Source organism: Sinocyclocheilus grahami, unplaced genomic scaffold, assembly GCF_001515645.1.
Source record: "Sinocyclocheilus grahami isolate Dianchi unplaced genomic scaffold, SAMN03320097.WGS_v1.1 scaffold1948.1, whole genome shotgun sequence".
NCBI lineage: Eukaryota > Metazoa > Chordata > Actinopteri > Cypriniformes > Cyprinidae > Sinocyclocheilus > Sinocyclocheilus grahami.
In genome coordinates, this window is record NW_015507127.1 from 17,737 (window position 1) to 35,786 (window position 18,050).

At 35.5% G+C, this 18,050-nt stretch overlaps 1 protein-coding gene across 1 annotated transcript; it reads right to left on the reverse strand.

Moving 5' to 3' along the window:
• Positions 1-587: 587 nt before the first annotated feature.
• On the reverse strand, positions 588-5,423 carry penka (proenkephalin a). Its single transcript, XM_016259887.1, has 3 exons — positions 5,248-5,423; positions 4,616-4,756; positions 588-1,737 (listed from the first exon to the last, which is right to left on the reverse strand). The coding sequence occupies exons 2-3, from the start codon at positions 4,748-4,750 to the stop codon at positions 1,138-1,140; spliced, it is 735 nt and encodes a 244-aa protein (XP_016115373.1). The 5' UTR covers positions 4,751-4,756; positions 5,248-5,423; the 3' UTR covers positions 588-1,137.
• Positions 5,424-18,050: the final 12,627 nt, after the last annotated feature.

Genomic DNA, 18,050 nt, shown 5'->3' on the forward strand with positions numbered 1-18,050 from the left:
TGTTAGGAAAAATGATCTTACAATAACCAGTACAATACAGACTATAATTTACACTATAATGAGTGATAGTATGAATGACAAGATAGCTTGATACTTTGTTATATTAAAAATAAATATAGATCTATTATTTAAGAACACAGTAAATTATCTTCGAGAAGTGTATGGAACCTGCGGAGGTGGAAATCTTGAAGCAAAAAAATAAATAAATAATGAATGTTCAAAAAATTGTCATCGGGTCTTGCTGGTATTTACTTAGAAGTCGTCAAATTATTAATGAATCTGAATTAGATTTTTTGGTGAAAAAAAAATCTAAATATTCTGGAGTGATTGAGATGGATGGATTTCATCAGTGTACCGCAAGTGCTCAGAATTCATCTATCTATCATGCTTGCATGCTAGTACATTTTGTTCTTTACTCCGGTTATGCTTTACCTGAAAGGCCTGAAAAAAAAAGGTTGGGTCTTGTATTAAAAGCTAAGAGGGCAATGACACCCTAACAACGTAGAATACCTTCCACTAGAGGAATGACTTGATTTGTGAGAAACAAATATGTCAATGAGCCATTTTACTTCTGCAGTAAGATTAATTTATTGTATTCTGTATTCTGTACAGCCAATAGCTCAGAAATGTTGCTTTGATTTAAACAAGAACAAAAGCTGTTGAAAAGTTGTTAAAAGAAATGCATTAATCATTAACATATCAAGTGCAGACAGCAGACTTAACCTCATCTACAATGTTCAGTGAGCGAAGCACACTAGCTAATGTGATGAGATTCTCAGAGAACAATGCGATGTGAAACAATGTGAACAATGTTAAAAGTATTTTTCATTCATGGTGATGTGATCCAGAAAATGGTTAGATTATTGTCCTCTGTCTTTGTCTTTACCAAATGTTCCATCTGATGGGTGATTCCACTGTAAACACAGACAATGGGAAAATATTTTCTTTAAATTTTTTTTAAACACAAACCCTAGTCACTCAGAACACAAATGTACACTGTACATTATGGAGGAATATTCAGCAGACAAAAATAAATTAAAATTAAAAATGGCTTCACATGAAATTACAGCGCAAGTACAATACAGTGCAAGCTCTAGACAAAGTAGATTGTTTAGGATGGGTGTCCATGTTTAAATTCTAATCCATGAATCCGCCATATCTCTTCTGCATGCTGGGCAGGGCAGTCTCACCTCCATCCTCCCAAGTGCGTTTCAGAAACCCATTGCTTTTCTGGTTGTCCAACCAGTCAGGCCTGCCCACTCTGCGCATAAACCCCCCGTATCTCTTGTGCAGGTCTCTCCCTGCCTCCCCTAGACCACTGTTCCCCTGTATACTCCTCATAAATCCCCCATAGCGCTTGACCATGTCCCCATCATGCTGCTCATCTGACTCTGAGGTGAGACCGACCCTGAGGATCTCTCTCAGCATCTCCACCTGTTGGTCTTCGGCTCCACCTTCTGCCTTGTCCTTCTTCATAAAGCCTCCATATTTCTTACTCATGGCCTCTGTGCCATCACTCTCAGCTGGGGCTCCTGTGCCGATCTCTGCTGCTTTCTTAATCATGAAGCCCCCATAACGCTTCATGAATCCACCATATTTTTTGGCGAGAAGATGGTCTGCACTCTCTTCCTCTTGTTTGAGGTTGTCCATTTCAAGGCGATCCTTTTCACTGAGGATGTTTTTGCAGATTTCTAGTTGTCTGAAGTCCACTGTCCCTTCACACTGTAATGAGCAGGTCTATGGGAGACATGAATGACCAATCAATGCAAAGAAACAATTGGTCCACCAGAGGGCACACGTTCATTCTGCTGGCGTTCAATCCAGCTGCATATTATAGTTTTTCTCAGTCACTTTGGTGCATTTCTCAGATCAGAAATGAAATTCCCAAAACTACCTGTTCAACCTCAACATCATCTAATCAATTGTGCACATCATAAAAGCAGTTTTTCATTCTTTTGAACAAGTTGCGATTATTTTGGTACATTCATGCAATTGATTATGTACATTTGTCTACAGTTTCCTACATTATCAGTTGCTAATGTCATGTTGCTCAAAATTTATTATATAGTTCTCTGTGCAACAGTCTTACCCCCCGAAACATCTAGGCATTAGTTAATCGTATAAGTCATTTAATGCAAAATGGTTGATCTAGTTGTCATAAACTGTCAAGCATATTTTCTACACATTTCTATTAGACTTGTTGTATATTTGCCATGGATTGTGCAGGTGAATCTTGACTTTTACTAATAAAGAGAATAAGGATCAGCTAATGGAAAAAAAACAGTTCTCTGAAATTGCTCAAAGGTGCATCTCATGAATTTTTCTTTGGAAAGCATACATAGAGAGAGAGAACAACACAAGAGTTGCAAATTCTGACAATGGATATTTCCTCCCCGTTGGCCTGGTAAATCAACAGTAGCTCTCTGGCCGATGCCATTTCAACCACGCCTTCTGCTTTTGGTCAGGTTGAACTTAAGCCAGCCTCATCCACATAAATGGAGTTGTGAGATGGTTCACCTGACTCCAATTCCACGTTGCATTGCAAGGGAAGATATTCGTTTTGATATAGATGAAAATCTGTGGGCCGACAGACTGGCACGTCAAGAGGTGTAGACAGTGCCTCATACAGTGCTGCAGGCAAAAGCAAAGTTCTTCCTAAGGGGTGTTTCTTGTGTTTGCCTTTCTAATTTTTTTTTTCACCTTTGTGCCCATATTTCTTTTCTATATCACAATGACGTAATGTTTTTTTTTTTGTCAGACCACTAGTAAAGTGTAACTGTGAATTCCTGTCCACTCTCTTTCAATCAATATCCCACATACAGTAATGTGTAAATTTTTACTTTTGAAATGGCATACATAAGAAGTGCAGCCTTCTGCATTTCAATACAGTAACTGTTATCCAAACTGTTGCCATAGTTTACATCAGGTAATACTAACAGAGTGCACTGTAATATTGACAACGTGACTAAGCATTTTAACTATCTTATTTGTGAACAATGACACAAGGACTTTTCATTCTGATGGCATTGTTCATTGACATAAATACTTACTTTTGAGAGATGAACAAAAGATTTTGAGTAAGTTACAGGCTTTTGCAGGTAATCCATTGTGTGGTGCTGTTTGTACGAATTGTTTTGAGAAATGCACATACTTCTTTGCAAATATTAAGGATGATTCGAGAAATGCACCAAAGCGACTGAGAAAAACTGTAAAGAGTGCTAATTACAACTGCCAATTTGAACAAATCAAGTCAGGTCAAGTCACCTTTATTTGTATAGCGCTTTATACAATACTGGTTGTGTCAAAGCAGCTTTGCAATGTTAACAGTGGAAAATGTCAGTTTGTCACTTGGCAACATAAGATTTGAAGAACTTGTGTTGTACTACAGCACAAACAACTTTTAGTGAAAATTATATCACTTGTGCCTGTATACTGCATTCACATAAAAATTTAAAATTTAAAACCAAACTATAGAGTTTATCATGTTCATCTTTTGTTCATGTTTAAAGTCCCATTTTACCAAAAGTAGTTTACTTAATGCTACAGTACATTTTGTATTGATGTATTATTTGTAAATCATCACAAATAAAATAATTTTGACTAATACCTTATTGCTAATAACTTAATGCTAAAGACCACTTAAGTGTACTTAAAGATAATACACTTTCATGACTGTTTCTTAACGCACTTAAGTAGACTTAATAAAAATAATAACAGAAAGGTTTTACTTTAAAATATATTTTTAAATCATGTTTTAATAATCTGTTTGTTGTTAAAGTAGTACACTTATTTTGATGTGTTTACTAATATATTAAAACACATGTAAAGTACTTAATTTTTAACTAGCGTGTTATTCAATATTACATTAAAATTAATATATTTTAAATGTACTAAACTTCATCATGACAAATGTGTAATTACAAATATATTTAAATACATGACATCCAAGTTTAAATAGAAATTAAATTGTATTTTAGTTTACCTGAAATGCTTGTACACATTTTGTAGTACACTTTAACCATATTACAAAAACAGTAGAAGTAATTATGAAATTAAAAATGATTTAAATTTATGTGGGTTAAATAACACTGTAAAGTTCAGCTGACTGAATTTAATATAAATGTAAACTATAATACATTTTCACTTAATTGCAATATTTCTATTGCAAATAAAAATCACTAAGACTGATATATGGAGGGCAACGGGTCTAGTTGTCACACAATTCTTCTCAGGATAGCTTCAGGTTTGAAAGTCAATTTTTGTTAAGGCTTGACTACAAAAAACTATTGAACATTTCTGCCATTTTCTCCAGGCAAAAAAAAATACAGAACACGGCTCACGAATAGCCAAACATTTTGTCTCACTAAGGGGTAAGTTGTCACAATAGAACCTGCCATTTTGTAAAATAATTACGAAACAGCAAACAAATGTAAAATGCAACATTCAAAAATATAAACAAATATTATAATGAATAAATTGTATGAATTTTTTTACTTAAATCTTGCCCCGACCTGACTTCTATGAAAAATACACAGTGTAAACTTTTAGTTAGTATATCTAGCGTTATTAGTTGACTTTTGCCTGAATATATATATGGAGATTAAATGAAACTCACCAGTGTGTCGATCTCTGTCTGTTGACGGAACAGCCGGTAAACGCAGAGCGCGCAGTCCCTGCCGCATTCAGCGCGAACCATCAGGACGAGATAGGCGCTCAAAACCAGAGTCCACCAGTTCACAGATAACGCCATGGCGGGCTGCACACAATTAAGCATTTAACCTTTACTTACATAAGGAAAATATAAATCAATCTCTGGCAGAGTCTTGCAAATTGAAAATGATTGGTAAACTATATCTAAAGCCCTATCGCACAGGATTAGTATTATCACAGGACCTCGGTGTTCGGCGAAACATGGTAGGTTATTTGCGGGGGGATTTTTACTTTACAAATTACAGACATGGCCGATTCGCACGGGATTAATATCACAGACAACCTCCGCAATTATTACAAATGACTGGAGGTCACCAGGTAATACTAATCCCGTGCGAATAGGGTTATACTCATTTATTACAAAAATTGTGTAGCCTATAATACACACGCTCACAAATTGTTTAGTACAGTAAGCGCATTTGCTTATGAAAGAACCCATCAATAGACCAAACAACCTATCCAGTGTATACAATTATTAGTTAATCATTTTATTATGCTACTTTAAATTCTGCTCAAAGTTTTTCTCCATTAGTTTACCTGTTTACAGTAGTTTTCTTTGGTAGTGTCCACTGTAGTGCTGAATATGTTGGACAGCTTCTCACAGGGAGCAAAAAGATAAAAAGATCACTAGTCAGTCGTGTTGCGGCGTCTTTGATAAAGTATCTTGTATCTCACAGCACGAGGATAAACTCCACACCTGCTCTGTTCAGAAACGACCGTCACTCACAACTTTAAGCAGCATCCCCTCATGACACCACGCCGTTTGCAATCTGACGTCAGCAGGAAGCTTCACGCATGAAGTGACGAGAGAATCAATTAATGTGATAATTTTCGATTCTCGAATAATACAGTAGCCTTCGCAAGCTTCAAGTGATCAAAAAAGTGCATTTGATCATTATAACTATAGTTACTGTGAATATTTATGTTTGGGGATCATTAATCTGGCTGAATATACTCTTAAAAATAAATGTTCCAAAAGGGTGTAGCAAAAATAACCATTGTTGGTTCCCAAAGAACCTTTCAGTGAACAGTTCTTAGGAGTACCATAGGAGAACCATAGGCATGTATTCAATCCAACTGCTTAATCTGTGTTTTTTCCTGAGTATTTGCAGTGTATTAATATCAGTGCCATCATGACTGCTCTATCTGATGGCATTGTTTTGCATCCTTCTTATGTCTGCAGTGTTTTTAAACAGCTGTTGCAGCATTTTGATATATGTATCATAACATTTACTCATTTGACACACTTTATGGATATTTGCTCATTTGATCAAATATCAGTTTCCAGGAAAAGTCAGACTCTTCCTCATTGAGCCCATAGACAACTGATGTCATAAAAAGGCAATTAAAAAAATTAACAAATGAAACATGGATGGATGAATAGTCACAATACAATCAATAACATGTCAATAACAATTTATAAAATAGGGTGACTTTTCATTTCATGCTGAATTTAATTCTAATTATGCACTTCTTATTTTTACGTTCAATTTAACAACAAACCTCTTCTGGCAGGAGCATCTTAATGATTAATGACTTCACATCAAATATATGAATACTATAACTAAGCATTTAAGCATGAATTCTAACAACGAGACAATTCATGCCCTTAAACACATTTCTCTATATGGTAGCAATAACATTTCAAAGACAATATCAGGACTACTAAAAATACGTTTCTTGAATCCAATTAGGAAACCCTGTTTTGGAAATGGTAATTAATTTTAATCAGTTTTAGAAGTAATGCTGTTCTTATTAATTCAACAGACTTTATGAGGACAGATTTGACAGACCTCTGCACGTAATCAAGCACTTAGTCACCGTTTTAAATTAAGGACTGTTAATCATTCATTCAATCATTTTAAAAATGGTTTATGCTTTTTATGAATTCTGAATCAAACATCTTTTGATAATGGATCAGTGTAGCAATCCTCTCCACCTGAACAATGTTGGTTTTCCTCAAAGCGAATCCAATTTTCCTCTAGGCTGACAATGAATCTAATCTATAAATAAACAATATAAATTCAAAATGAGAAACCATGGAGATTGTGAGTAACACTTCGTGTGGACCTGTTTTAAGTGGCAATTTGCATAGATGCCACTATAGCTTTAATGTGCCGCTGGAGATTTTGAAAGCATCACATTGATCCATTAAATTACAAGATGATGGTGATTTTGCCTGCCAGGGGGCCATAGTTGGAAAATATGCTTGTTTAGTACGCCATTCCACTCTCACTGGCATGTTATCTTCATAAACTCTACAGCAAAGTGGTAGTTTCATATTAATGAACTATTCAATTTATGTAGACCGATATTTTATGTTGACAGGTTTTTGCATATTTAATGATGGTATTTAAAGTTAAAATAGGTGCTGACCTAGTGTTAAAATAATAACAATAAATGAACATTTTGTCATCATTTTCCCACCCTCATGTCATTTCAAAGCTGTATGACTTTCTTTCTTCTGTGGAACACAAAAGAAGATATTTTGAAGAATGTGTCAGGCTTATTTGTCCATACAATGAAAGTCAGTGATGTTTTGGGCCCCACTGACTTTCATTGTATGGTCAAAAGCAGCTGAAATATTTGAAATAGCTACTTTTTCATTTCTGGGTGAATGATCCCTTTAAACTTACGTTAGAGCATGGGATATCCTTAAGACTCTGTAAGTCCCTTTTGACGAAAAACATTCACTAAATGACAAGCACACCTAAGACATGAGTACAAGTTAATCCTGAGAGAGCAACACATTTCTTGTTGGAACAAGTAATTTGCCTTTTAAACCCTTAAAACTAACTCTTATTTTAGGACATCACAGTTTTGATCATTCAAACCAATTGCATTCCATGACCTGCTGGATTTCCAGTATACTGTAAACACAAGTCAAAAAAACTATTGACATTTAAAGGGATAGTTGATGAACATTTTGTAATTGTTTACTCACCCTCATGTCGTTCCAAACCTGAATGACCTTCTTTCTTATGTGGAACAAAAAAGAAGATATATAAACATCTCAGTTGTCATGCAAAATAAATTATTTACCTTTACATTTAGTAATTTAGCAGACACTTTTATCCAAAGCGACTTACAAATGAATTATTTATTATTATTATTATTATTTATTAGTAGTAGTTTTGGATTAACTATCCCTTTAATATGAACCTTTGAATTTCTTCATGCATTGAAAATATGAATCATAACTTGTCACTCTTTTTTACTTTTGATCAAACCATCTTCCAAAAATTAAAAACCACTATGATTGGTGCACAATTAAATATGAGTGTGGGCTGTGTAGTTTGGGTATAAGAAAAAATTTTAATCAGCTCTTATATTCAATTTCCTGCTGGGTAAAGAAAGGATATCAGCACCATAATTAAAGTGTCACTCAGGCTATGGCTAAACAACAGCAATGACAGGAATAGTTAATTAAATTGTGCCACACATATGAGAGTCCATGGCTATTGTGCTGTGTATCTCTGATTTGCCATCAGCAATAACTTTTATATTTACATCTTCTCGAGTGGTAAGATACTGAACGTCGAAGGTGAGTTATGCAAACAGAAAGAGCCGCTCTGAAGAGCTACTTTTGAGTGTAATAATTTAAACTTACACCAGAGAAGACAATAAATGTAGTTCAATCATGACAACTCTCTGAAGATTTTAGCATCTTGATGGATATGACAATGTTAATGTATTTGGTCTTGGCGGAATAGATCTGCTATGCTGCTGCTGAATTGCTGCTGCTGTTGGTTATTGCTGTAGTTGTAGATTATTGCTGCTGCTGCAAACAAGTACAGGAACTTGCTACTGCCAATGCATATGGCGATATGGTGCCGTGAGTATTTAAGACATACTGTTGCTGCACAAATAGCATATAAAATAACCCATAGCAGATCTATACAGGTTGGAGCTGGGAAAGGTGGAGGGTTTCAGAGAAACTCTGCAGGAATCTCAAGTGAATGCTAGCCGGCCATATAAAATGCAAGGCAGTAAGCTCATTGGCTGCATATGCAGCATCAACCAATCAGCTTGTACCAAGTCATTTAACTCTCTGAATATCAATCATCAGTTACATTAACAACCCGTCAGCCTGCACCATCTAGAGTTTCATGACTGAACTATATATTTAATATGTTTGACATTTTTACAAAGTGCACATATTAAAAGTGTTCTTAAGTGTGTCAAGAAACAATATTCCTGATAGTGTATTCTCTTTATTTCTCAAGTGAATGCTAGCCGGCCATATAAATGCAAGGCAGTAAGCTCATTGGCTGCATATGCAGCATCAACCAATCAGCTTGTACCAAGTCATTTAACTCTCTGAATATCAATCATCAGTTACATTAACAACCCGTCAGCCTGCACCATCTAGAGTTTCATGACTGAACTATATATTTATCCTGCAATTATTACATTATTGGCCACTACAGTTATTAATTCAACAGAGGGGTGCAAATGTAAAGCAGTAAACACTTACCGCATTTATTACTTTTTATATAAAACTTAATTGATGTACTTTTTCACCTTTTTTCATACTTTCAAAAAGAGCTCTTATGGAAATATTATAGTTTAAAAGGTTACACTTTAGAATACTATTCCATCGTTAATGAATAACCACACAGGAACAAATGAGATATTAAACGTATCGCGATACAGTTGTGGGTAGAAGTTTTCTATGAATGTATCTCTGATGGGAACTGACTGTCTTTAGATAATATTTTCTTTTAATTTTGACTCTGTATAATGCATATTAATGCAACATTCATCAATAGGGTCAAGCACTGCGCTGCTTTGTTTGCAGCGGTAACGATAACCAAGGAAACACTGTATCTGCTGTTCCATAAGCGCCACCTGTTGTCAGAGAATGAATTTGCGCTCTCATTCAGCCCATCTGATATTTTTATCTCGCTCAATGTTTTATGTAGCATAATTTCACAAAGTTAAGTTCAGACTAGGGCTGTGCGATTTGGGGAAAAATATAAAATTGCGATTTTTTTGACAGATATTGCGATTGTGATTTGATTTGCGATTTAAAATTTGCAAAGTCAAGCTTCAGTTCAATATTGACAATAATGTGCAGCACAGTATGGGTATCATTACCCTGCTGAAAAAAACAATAGAAACCATCACAGAAATTATTATGGTTTCCATTAAACCATTACAAAATTCCTTTTTGTTTTGAGCATTATTCCAATAGGAATTACTGTTGTTCTATTGGTTGCCATCTGCCAGATTCGAGATATTAAACGTATCGCGATACAGTTGTGGGTAGGAGTTTTCTATGAATGTATCTCTGATGGGAACTGACTGTCTTTAGATAATATTTTCTTTTAATTTTGACTCTGTATAATGCATATTAATGCAACATTCATCAATAGGGTCAAGCACTGCGCTGCTTTGTTTGCAGCGGTAACGTTAACCAAGGAAACACTGTATCTGCGGTTCCATAAGCACCACCTGTTGTCAGAGAATGAATTTGCGCTCTCATTCAGCCCATCTGATATTTTTATCTCGCTCAATGTTTTATGTAGCATAATTTCACAAAGTTAAGTTCAGACTAGGGCTGTGCGATTTGGGGAAAAATATCAAATTGCGATTTTTTTGACAGATATTGCGATTGTGATTTGATTTGCGATTTAAAATTTGCAAAGTCAAGCTTCAGTTCAATATTGACAATAATGTGCAGCACAGTATGGGTATCATTACCCTGCTGAAAAAAACAATAGAAACCATCACAGAAATTATTATGGTTTCCATTAAACCATTACAAAATTCCTTTTTGTTTTGAGCATTATTCCAATAGGAATTACTGTTGTTCTATTGGTTGCCATCTGCCAGATTACATCCCACCAATAGAATCCATCAAATAGACACCATTATAGTTTACATTAAAACCAATACAATTCCCATTATAACCCTGAAATCCATTACATTTGTTATAGTGTTTTGGGAGGGGTTCTATTGTTTCTTTTTTTTTCCAGCAGGCAAGATTATAATGGTATAACTACTTTTACAGAATTAACTTAATTACTGAATTTCACAGAAAATGTTAATTTTTTTATAAATAAAGAACTGTATTTATTAAGTCAATTATTAAAGTATTACATATGTTACATAGGCTGATTTATTCATTTCCCGCAGCTCTTCGGCATGCGCAGAGTTTAACTCTAAAAATGTGGTTCTGCCGACATCGAGCAGAAACACGACTGTATGCGTGCTTAGAGACAGATAGACGCGACGAATACGTACAAAAACACTGCGACTCACAAGACAAAAAACAGGAAAACACCTTTCTGTCGGGAGAGAGAGAAGCCACAGCGTGTGAACGCGCCGCCATCTTGGGTAAGACCCAAGACGTAAGACCCAAAACTGAAACAACCCACAGAGGGAAATGAAAGCAGTCTTCTCTTTTGAGTTCTCTGCCACCGCCACCTGCCAGTAACCTCTGGCCAGGTCAATAGTTGAAATGAAAGTACCTCTAGCCAGAAAGTTGAGAGATTCATCAATCCTAGGGAGAGGATAGGAGTCTTTGACTCTGAGCTTATTTAGTGCACAATAGTCAACACAGAACCTCAGCTCCCCCAATTGTTTTGGGACAATTACGACTGTAGCAGCCCAAGGGACTAGAGGTAGATTCAATTATTCCTTTCTTCAACATGTCCTTGATTTGAGTGTAAGGGAAACAGGTAAATTTAGCTCAAAGGGAATAATTTATTTTACCTTCTGGAGGGAGGATTGCCCCGTCTGAATGTCCTCCCTCCCCTGAAGTTTCCCCTCTGGTTAAAACCAGAGATTACTCTTCCATACCAAAAGCCTGGTCAGAGCCATCCATCCTTCCTGCTTCAGGTCCTATACTAACATCATCACCTGGCGTGTTCAGAGGGTCCATTGGAGGCAAACGTGGCTTCACTTTCTGACTGCAGTTCGAGCAAATATGAGTGATGAAACCAGGCAAGAAGCATTTAAAGCAATAAACATTACTCGTGGGCGCACTGCTAGCCTGTAACTGATGCGAACACCCAACACTTGGACCAAGGACTGCATGAAAATGAGATAAGGCCATAAAACCCATACTGAATAAATGATGTGAAAATCATTCTGCATACTCATTCACAGAAAACATACATTTTGTAAGACATGTTTTGTGATAGGAGCTTTATGCGAGGGAGTGACAATGGCCATGAATATTTAGTGATTCACACCTAAGAGACAAGGGGCTGTTACTTTGAGGCAGGTAAGAGAGAATGTGAGGAGATTGAAAAAAAAATTCTGGCAATTTAAAAAAAAATATTATTTGCATTTTATTTACAACACAGTATAATCAAAACATACATAATGAAGGTCAAAGACACAGTTCTGTTGTTATTATGTGTGTATACAAATAAAAGTAGACCCTTTACAGATTCGATTGATGTATTGCTCTTATCTGTAAGATCAAAACTGAAAGTGTAATTTAAGTTATTTTCGGTGTGATCAGGAGAAGATGCCTCAAAACGCGTATCCGCGTTAATCGACCTCAGAGGGTTAAGTAATTCCTGAAAACAGATTCTGTTCAACAAGTAAACCATACCTGATATTTAAGGGTTTGCTGCTTCTTTCCATGGATTCAAGAAAAAAAGAACATCATCAGTAGTAAAGGAGCTTGTTTTACCATATAACATCAGTGTAGTTGAACATCTGATGTTGGTACAGCGCTCTCAGAGGAAAAGTTTGAAGAGACTCAAGTGAAAGTCGGCAGGATTCAGCTGAGGTACAGGTATCTGATCACTAAAAATATACATCTATATATATATATATATATATATATATATATATATATATATATATACAGAAATGTATATATATAGGAGACGTAGAGGAATTCGTTAAGAAAGTCTTTATTCATTCAAAGGAACACATAGCACAGGGGATTGACGAACAATCCCAGACAAAGACAGACTGCACAGAACTTAAATGCATGGGGTAATGAGGGATAATCAACGAACACAGGTGAATCAAATGACTAATCACATGTGGAACCTGGGTCACAGTGGCCACCACTAAAAATATACATCTATATATATATATATATATATATATATATATATATACATATACAGAAATGTATATATATATAGGAGACGTAGAGGAATTCGTTAAGAAAGTCTTTATTCATTCAAAGGAACACATAGCACAGGGGATTGACGAACAATCCCAGACAAAGACAGACTGCACAGAACTTAAATGCATGGGGTAATGAGGGATAATCAACGAACACAGGTGAATCAAATGACTAATCACATGTGGAACCTGGGTCACAGTGGCCACGTGGGGAGAAAAACACACACAGACAGTCCATAACCCTGACAGTTCCAATCGTTTTTAAAGACACTTTTTTGAGTTTCAACTGTTAAGAAGTAGGATAAAAGCTATTGTTTAAGTGTAGTGTAACTGAAATATTGTGCATAACATATATTTATTTCATAAAAATAAAATATAGATGTCCACAGTGGTCTCAAAGTCCCAAGTCCTGCAGTTATTTTTAAATTAGGGTTAGAGTTAGTGTTTTTGAGTCTGATATCACAAAAAAAACAGGTCTCTGTAAGCTGTCTTGCTTTCTGTAAGCTATCATGGCATGCTCCCAGAATTGCCATTAGGGTGCTCTAAAACACGGCAATTGGTATTCTATATAGAATTTATTATATGAACATGAATGTACATACTTTGTTTGGCTGTTGAGGTTCACATCACCTGACAGCTGCCCCCACCCCCACTTTTAAAATGACTGCTACGCCCCTGGAGATGAGCAAAATCTGGAGTAGGGTATTCCTGCAATACCGGAGGCTGCAGTTTCAGGACCGCATTTCTAGGAACCTAAACATTTTTTATTGTATTTTGTTTATTGTATGTATGCATTAGCAGTTTATACTGTTCTATAGCACTTGCTATTAAATTCTGTATTTGTATTATTATTTTTAAGTTATTTAGATGTTTAATTGTATACAAATAATTATTGTCCTCACCAACCCCTAACCCAATATTAGCCTAATTTGATTCAATCTTATCTATCTATCTATCTATCTATCTATCTATCTATCTATCTATATATATATATATATATATATATATATATATATCTGCAATACCGGAGGCTGCAGTTTCAGGACCGCATTTCTAGGAACCTAAACATTTTTTATTGTATTTTGTTTATTGTATGTATGCATTAGCAGTTTATACTGTTCTATAGCACTTGCTATTAAATTCTGTATTTGTATTATTATTTTTAAGTTATTTAGATGTTTAATTGTATACAAATAATTATTGTCCTCACCAACCCCTAACCCAATATTAGCCTAATTTGATTCAATCTTATCTATCTATCTATCTATCTATCTATCTATCTATCTATCTATCTATCTATATATATATATATATATATATAGCGCTTTACCTCTGGTGTGTGAACTGTGCTACAAATTAGTGTTTATTAGTATGTTAATAAATTTTTAATATTTTGTGAACAAATAACGGTTTACAACAACCAGCAGACCAATGACCTGTTTTGGGACAGCTAAATAGGCTAATAAATGGAGATTGCTGCCTCGCACAATCAAATTCACGCCAGCTCTTACATTAAAAATAATAAGATGGAAAGATTAAAAAAAAATAATAAAAATAGTTGCCATGGATCTAGTCTTTGCATCGGTTTGTTTGATGTTGTGGGAAAGGAGACTCGAGGCCGTTTTTATTTTTTTGAATGGATGTTAATGGAGGAGAGGCTTAACTACGCTGAATAAACAGCTTTTTAGAGGAAACAGCTTATTTAATGAATCGACAGCCTATCTGCTAATCTCCAACATGTTTTACACTAAGCAATGCTTGTGGATTGAACTATTTTTGAACTGAAAAAAAAAATGTTGTTTTATAAGAGAAGTCACTGAATTTTTGCAACAGGTGGGCTGCCCTCGGACACATTTCTAACCAGCATGCATCTTGCGGTGATCACCGCTGATCGGTTCAGTGCAGATTTTGCTCATCTCAAACGAGCCCAATCTCTATGAGTTCCGGGAGGGCGAGCACTAACGTGCTTTCGCCATCATACATAACCTTAACCCGTGCTGCGATTGGTGGGAACAAACTCTATAAATAAGAAATATGAAGTCATGACTAGTCTGTATGGGCTGAATGAAACAAACCACTGAAGTTTAGATGGGTGACGATTGTAATTGAGGTAAAGACGATTGCAGTGACATACAGGAGTCATATATCCGTGACCGTGTCTGCGCGCAACCCTGATAGCTTTTTGCACGAGCACATTTCAGTATGGTCTCATGTTTGGCAAGTGTTTTATAATGGAAACTCGCTGAAGAAGCATGTTATTATAGGAGTTTGCGATGGTCAATGGTGTTTACATATGGGCATGAACACTCACTCTGACAGAGGAACTGTTCACTGGTGATGTCGAGCTGCCTACAGATCACCATATTCAACAAATTCATATTGTTTTTATTTACTTTTTAAATTTGTGTTTTGCTGTGTTTAATAATTCTGAATGGATCGGTATATATCTATATACAGTCAGGTTAAGGCGACTTGTATAGTGGTCTGTTGGCGTCTGTGTGGTCCTGTTTGGTATTGCAGCTTGACTTATTTATTTACTGTATGTATAGAAAATGCTCTCTAAACAAATGTTAAATTTATATAAAAAATCTAATACATGCAATAACTATCTATTATGACATGTAGGCATTTTTATATTTATGAACACAATATTAATCTTTAACATTTTAATCCTTTAATTTTTAATTTTTAAAAATGTTTGTGTGCTTCTGTGCATCCTTGTGTGTGTAATAAGCAGAGTGTATGCGCATTGTGCACCCGCCTTTACACGCATATTATTAACTCGCTCTTTAAATAACAAAAAATAAATAAATATTGCCACATTGCACCGGGTGTTTGATAGGGCCCAAATGAATGCACAGTGACCATTTTACTGATACTTAAGATGTGAGAAATTTAATTGTGTCTTACTATTTGGCCATAAACACCTCCCATGAAACAGGGAGAAAAGGAATGTTTTATACAATACAGATTGTGTCAAAGCAGCTTTACGGTGTTAAACAGAAAAAATGTGTGCTGATAATGCACACATAGAAAACAGTCAGTTTTCAGTTAAAGTCGGTTCATCATTGATTCTGTGATGTCATCATCCAGCTCTGTGCATCCTTGTGTGTGTAATAAGCAGAGTGTATGCGCACTGTGCACCCGCCTTTACACGCATATTATTAACTCGCTCTTTAAATAACAAAAAATAAATAAATATTGCCACATTGCACCGGGTGTTTGATAGGGCCCAAATGAATGCACAGTGACCATTTTACTGATACTTAAGATGTGAGAAATTTAATTGTGTCTTACTATTTGGCCATAAACACCTCCCATGAAACAGGGAGAAAAGGAATGTTTTATACAATACAGATTGTGTCAAAGCAGCTTTACGGTGTTAAACAGAAAAAATGTGTGCTGATAATGCACACATAGAAAACAGTCAGTTTTCAGTTAAAGTCGGTTCATCATTGATTCTGTGATGTCATCATCCAGCTCAGTTCAGTTCTCTTCAAATAGTGTCTGTACAACCAAGTTAACAATATTGCCAGAAATTGTGTCCACCAATTAAGCAAGCCAAAGGCGACAGTGGCAAGGAACCAAAACTCCATTGGTGACAAAAAAATGTTTTGTTCCCCATTCCGGTTGACCTAATTAATGCATCCTAACAATCCTTAAACAGATTTGAATTATAGAAATGCGATAATGTATTATGTGTATGCCAGGTTAAAGAGATGGTCCTTTAATATAGATTTAAACTGACAGAGTGTGTCTGCCTCCCGAACAATGCTAGGTAGATTGTTCCAGAGTTTGGGCTCTAAATAGGAAAAGGATCTGCCGCCCGCAGTTGACTTTGATATTCTAGGTATTATCAAATGGCTAGAGTTTTGAGATCGCAGCGGGCATGAAGGACAATAATGTGATATGAGCTCGCTCAAGTATTAAGGAGCTAAAACATTAAGGGCTTTAAAAGTAATTAGCAAGATTTTAAAATGTATTTGGTTTTCAATATGGGAGCCAGTGCAGAGTTGACAGAACCGGGCTAATATGGTCGTACTTCCTGGTTCTATTAAGAACTCTAGCTGCTGCATTTTGTTTATTAAGCACGCAGAACAATGGTTTTACAAATGCTAGAAACATGGTTTTCAAAAGGAAAGATTGCTATAAAATAGCACACCTAGGTTCCTAACTTATGACAAAGAATTAACAGAGCAGCCATTAAAAGTTAGAGAGTGTTTTAGGTTATTACATGCGAAGGATTTTTCTTTTCTTTATTTGTATAGTGGTGGAAAGAGTACTAAGAAATTGTAAAAGTAAAAGTATTGGTACTTAAGGAATAATTTACTTGAGTAAAAGAAAAAGTACTGAAAAATAATATGACAAGTAAGAGTAAAAAAGTAGTTTGTTGGAAAACTACTCAAGTTACTGCGTTGCAAAGTACTTTAGTATTATCTTTACCCAAAATGCGACAATATGAGCATTATGGAGCAGGATTAACCCTAATCCTAACACCAATGTACTGTAATGTCTGTTTCACAAGTGAGACCCAGGAAATCCCTTATATGGACTAATGCATCAGATATCACTACAGCTGAATAGCATGCAGATAGAGATGCTTTGACTGATGAAATGTGGAAGACAATAAACACACAATTGCAATGCAACGCTAATTGACATAGCTTGTATCATAGTATAGAATTTTATAAAGAATATTTTCTGTCTCACTGTGATAAGAAGCAACATGGAACCACAGAAGCTAACTGTTTCAAACACGACTGATGATATATAGTGATTTTGGAGCAAAACATGATATTAGTCTCATAAATTGTCATGTTTGATGCTATGTTAAGCAAACATACTACCTATCCCTGTTGCCAGGAGCAACTGTTTTATAACCAATTTTGAAAAGTACATTCACATTCAGATTATGTGGTTGTTTTTAAGAAGGGCAAAAACAAAGAAGGGAAAGTGAGGGTTTAAAAGAAAAGGAAGGATCTAAAACCGTGTGAATATAAAGGTGTCAGTAAAAAATAATGTGGGGTATGGGTAAGGTTGGGCATCGTTTGAATATTAATGATTTCAGTATTCTTGTCAATTCCTAATTTTGATTACAAGAAGGCAGAGGCAGACAAAGTACTCAACTCTATTACTTGAGTGAAAGTACAGATACTGCTGGTCAAATATTACTCCATTACAAGTAAAAGTTGTAAAGACAGATTTTTACTTAAGTAAAAGTACAGAAGTACTTGCTTTTA